Raw genomic sequence first — 3,339 nt, forward strand, 5'->3', positions numbered from 1 at the left:
TTATTTTTGAGGTCTTTCTGGCTGTCTTTTCCCAGTAGGTAGCATTATAACATCTTCAGCTATATGTTGTGGCACATTCCATTTGCTTTCGTCAGGCAATGGGTCTACTGGTATTTCATAAGTATGAAAAAAGCTCTCCCTCGTGTAATAAGGAGAACAATAGTTTTCATAAGACTCATTCTTGTGCTTCAAAGCCGCCAAAGAATGTGCACAAGGAAGTTCATCAAGGTGGAATTGTCCACAACTACATCTCTTGTTTTGAAGACAAACAATAAAGCGCTTCACACCATCTATCACTGTATGGATGTGATATGTTGAAGCCCTCACCTACAATTTTATTACAAACACACAACAAGTTGTCAGAAACATATACAAAATAACTACAATTATGCAACATTTTATCTCCAATTAACAGTATATATTTAGTTTGATGGAATCATTGATCTGATATTACTGGATATAGCTTACTCTCATCTTCTGCGATAATGTCATGTTGTCCTCCAACTCTTTGTTGTATTTTTTCCCAAGGTATGTGAATGTACTCTTTGCTTTCAATAATTTTTCATTAGTCCAACGTTCAAGAAGAGTCCCCGTGTACTCTAATAGTTCTACTATGGGCAGCTCTCTTGCATCTTTTGTTACCGCATTCACTGACTCTGCAATGTTTAATGTCATCGTCCACATTCTGTTCACTGTAGCATGTACCCGAGACCATCTGTGATAGCCAATATCGTATAGGTATGCTTTAACACGCATGCCGATCTCTTCAATCTTTGACATTCTTTCATTAAATTCATCAAGCGTGTATGATCGTGCCGTGACAAAGTACAATTCGCTTAACTTTAGATGACCCTTCTTGAACTTTGACCTTATATTTGTTCAAATATGCCGCATGCAAGCATAATGTGGCATGCCGATATAAACAATAGATGTTGCCTTCAAGATACTCTCATTCCGATCCGAAACAACACACATATTTGGTTTTTCACCATACGCATGTTTGAATTGCTCAAAAAACTACTTCCATGATGCGTCATATTCTGAATCAACAACAGCGTATGCCAGTGGTAATATGCTACCTGTCACAGGTGGCAAAAAAAAATTCAATTTCCATAATAAAACTAGAGATGAAAAACAAATACATACTAAAAAACAAATTTACAACAATATTTCTACAATTAAGCTACAATACATGCAACATCCATTATGCTAGCTATTAACATTATTCCCTTATATGCCGACTTCAAGAAGGTCCCATCAACTACTATAACTGGCCTACAATAATCCCAACCCTTGATGGACGTACTAAGCGCAACAAATGCGTACAAGAAATAGTCATCGTCTGTCTTCTGCAATTTAACTACCGACCCCGGATAAGTCTTCTCCAGAATATACAAATAACTTGGCAAGCGACTGTAGGAATCAGCAGGATGACCTCTCAAAAATTCCAAAGCTTTTTCCTTTGCTCTCCAAGCTTGCATGTATGTTAAGTTCACACCGTGTTCCGACAACATATCAGTTTGTATGTCTTTTGGTATGTAAATTGTCTTAGGATCCGTATATTTTGGTATAACCATGCTACCAACTACCGTGGCAGTAGGTTTGCACTGTATGTGTGTATTGTCCATCAAAGAGCATGTGGGCAAGCTGTTGAATTTTCGAACCTTGAACAATGCTGAATCATTTATCCTGGTGGACTTGAAGTACCATGTACAATTGTCCCCAACACATACCAGGCAGTAGCTACAGAATAAAAATAATTTAAAGAATGTTATGAAAAATGTAGCTATAAAATAATAGGTTGTTTAAGCATAAAAATCTTATATTTAACAATTTATATACAAAACAACTACAAATTATATACAATTTCATAACAGTTGAATTACACTTGTTATGTAGTATTTTTGTAGCTATATTATAGAAAAATTGTAGAACACATGAAATATAAAAAAATATCACCACTGAAATAATAGAGCAAACCTGCAATTATGTTCGAATTAGAGATACTGCATTCCAAATTGAAATCACGCATTGTTGTACATAGCGGATACATTCCTAAACTTTTGTTTTCCTTTTTCGTCTCCATGTATACTCGAACTCCCATATCGTTCCGAATTTTCATTGAAGGATAATGTTCATTGACAATGTATTTGATTTCGATGATTTTTTCTGATGTATCGATCATTAGATGCTTTGCGATTGCAAAATTCAATTGACTATAATTTGAATCATCGCTGACTATAATTCCGTCAACATTAAAATCTCTGTATCTCCCAAAGCTATCCCAATTACCATTTAGCTGAAGCATAATAGCTATTTTTAATATTATGTCGCGAAATTCAATACAATTGTAGATAATTATTTACAATTATTTTTTCAAAACCTTCGCTTATGGTTGTGAAACCAGAGGAGACAGAGAAAACCAGAGTATCGGCGATGATAAACTGAGAAAAATTGGTTAGGCTATGGAACTCTTAAAAATTGGTTGTACAGTCAAACCTCTTTATAAAAGTATCATTTGTTCCGGATTTTTTTGGATGTTACAGTGAATTGCTGTTATAGAAAACATATATTATAATATAACATGAGATTTGGTTTCGGAAAAATTTGGCTTTTATAGAGAAGTGCTGTTATATAAGGATGTTGTTATAGAGATGTCTGACTGTATAATTATTTTTTTTGCTATATATATATATATATATAAACCATGGATATAATGTACCTACTATCTACAAAAGAAGAGCTTCGAGATAAGATGATAATTGAATGGACAGGCATTTAACTAGTGACAACATTTGATCCAGAATTTGAAGCAATTGGCAAAGCACAAATCATCGTACCTTAGTAATCTTTCAGTCTACTAAAGTATGGATCCGGCCCTCAACATTTTTCATTATCTCCATTTCCTCAAATCCTTACATAGATAAATGACACATATCTTATTTTAATATAAATGGTCTAGATTTAATTACCTGACACAAAGGTTGGTGTAATGAAAATAAAGTTGATCATACGAAAGAACTTGCTATGTTTTTTATTATCCAGCTCTTTTTTTCCTACAGGTTTTGAAATAGAGAGGCTCTCAAAGTTGGTAAATAACTAAACAGTAAACAGTACTCGTAAAAGGTGTCACACCTCGTCTTTCTTCACCCTCTCTGCTTCTCTTTCCACTAGCGGTTATGGGACCATTTGGCCGTAGTGATTAGAAAAAAATATTTCTAACATAAAAATTTGTATAAAGTAATTTGATGTTTAATTAAAAATAGAGAAAAATATTTCTTGAATGATAAAATTGCTCGTAACGTTGGTAATTCCTACATACTAGTAACATTTTTTTGT

General features: G+C 33.8%; 2 protein-coding genes across 2 annotated transcripts; both read right to left on the bottom strand.

Moving 5' to 3' along the window:
• LOC104103972 (uncharacterized) lies at positions 1-780 on the bottom strand. Its single transcript, XM_009611941.1, has 2 exons — positions 469-780; positions 1-327 (listed from the first exon to the last, which is right to left on the bottom strand). The coding sequence occupies exons 1-2, from the start codon at positions 778-780 to the stop codon at positions 1-3; spliced, it is 639 nt and encodes a 212-aa protein (XP_009610236.1).
• Positions 781-1,017: 237 nt separating this feature from the next.
• On the bottom strand, positions 1,018-2,308 carry LOC138904451 (uncharacterized). Its single transcript, XM_070192950.1, has 3 exons — positions 2,052-2,308; positions 1,193-1,743; positions 1,018-1,079 (listed from the first exon to the last, which is right to left on the bottom strand). Exons 1-3 carry the CDS (start codon positions 2,306-2,308, stop codon positions 1,018-1,020), a joined length of 870 nt encoding a protein of 289 aa, XP_070049051.1.
• Positions 2,309-3,339: the final 1,031 nt, after the last annotated feature.

This window comes from Nicotiana tomentosiformis, chromosome 2 (genome assembly GCF_000390325.3).
Source record: "Nicotiana tomentosiformis chromosome 2, ASM39032v3, whole genome shotgun sequence".
Taxonomy (NCBI): domain Eukaryota; kingdom Viridiplantae; phylum Streptophyta; class Magnoliopsida; order Solanales; family Solanaceae; genus Nicotiana; species Nicotiana tomentosiformis.